The 919-nt window shown below is 40.9% G+C and overlaps 1 protein-coding gene across 10 annotated transcripts in view; it reads right to left on the bottom strand.

Moving 5' to 3' along the window:
- The window catches only part of SERBP1 (SERPINE1 mRNA binding protein 1), a 19,169-nt gene that overhangs the window by 5,313 nt on the left and 12,937 nt on the right, over positions 1–919 (bottom strand). For 4 of the 10 annotated variants that reach the window (XM_021710514.1, XM_021710516.1, XM_021710515.1 and 1 more), the window contains exon 7: positions 194–506. The exons of 4 other annotated variants lie outside the window; for them this stretch is intronic. In XM_021710514.1, the coding sequence (XP_021566189.1) occupies positions 201–506 (306 nt within the window). In that variant the 3' untranslated portion in view covers positions 194–200. Of the gene's footprint in view, positions 1–193; positions 507–919 lie in introns of those variants that run through there. 2 more of the 10 variants (XM_008054385.2, XM_008054391.2) reach the window with 1 other exon arrangement.

Genomic DNA, 919 nt, shown 5'->3' with positions numbered 1-919 from the left:
CAAAAGTATTCATGAAGAATGCATAATCTCTGAAAATTATGAAAACATCCCTGCTACCAAAACATTTCTAAATACAAAACTGACTACCATATTTGTTACTTCTGTGTAGCGAGAGAAGTTAATTTTCAAAATAGATAAAATTCAGTCTGTAGGTGTGAATGGCATGAATGACAGTCTTTTTATCTTTTTTAAAAAATTTCTTAGTCATTTGGAATCCTTAAGCATGCAAAAGCTTTGAACAAGAGGGTCCACAAAGGAACCAGGGTTGTCTCATGGCATCCAGTTAAGCCAGAGTCATCCACATCAGGAGCAGAAGCACTTGACTTGTGAGTCCTGCTCCCACGGTTTGACTTGTGAGTCCTGCTCCCACGCCCACGTCCACCTCGTCCTCCCCTGCCACCACGTCCTGGGCGGCCAAGGTCTCCAAAATTGATCTCCAGCTGAGACGTTATATCATTTGCTGGCTTCCGGAAATGATGGTCCATAACTGAATCTTCAGCATGAGCCTAAAAATGTATGTGAAGACCACTGGGTAATTAATAGAAAAGCATAGTTGCCAAATTTCTAAATACTGAGCTTTTCCTAAAAACAAAACACCAAAATCCAAACTGTACTTTGTGTGAATGAATGCACTGACACCTCCACAGGTAGCAAGTAAGCTTTGGGTTCAGCTACAGTGATTTTGGAGAAAGAATACCCTTCATTTTTCTCCACTTCAAATTTTTCTAACTTTAAACTGCAGGCAATACTGGCAGTCATCAATTGAAAATACATATGCAATCAAAACCAACCCAAGTGGTCAGTTCAGCCCACACCTACTGAATCATCATTCTCAGTAAATCTGGACACAGACTTCTTTCTTGGTTTTTTTTTGAGTTGCAGTCTCACTCTATCGCCCAGACTGGAGTGCAGTGGCCGC

The sequence above is a fragment of the Carlito syrichta genome, unplaced genomic scaffold (genome assembly GCF_000164805.1).
Source record: "Carlito syrichta isolate Samal-C Ts95f unplaced genomic scaffold, Tarsius_syrichta-2.0.1 Scaffold78750, whole genome shotgun sequence".
NCBI lineage: Eukaryota > Metazoa > Chordata > Mammalia > Primates > Tarsiidae > Carlito > Carlito syrichta.
Note: the sequence above shows the minus strand (reverse complement) of the source record. Positions and strands in the feature narration are given on the sequence as shown.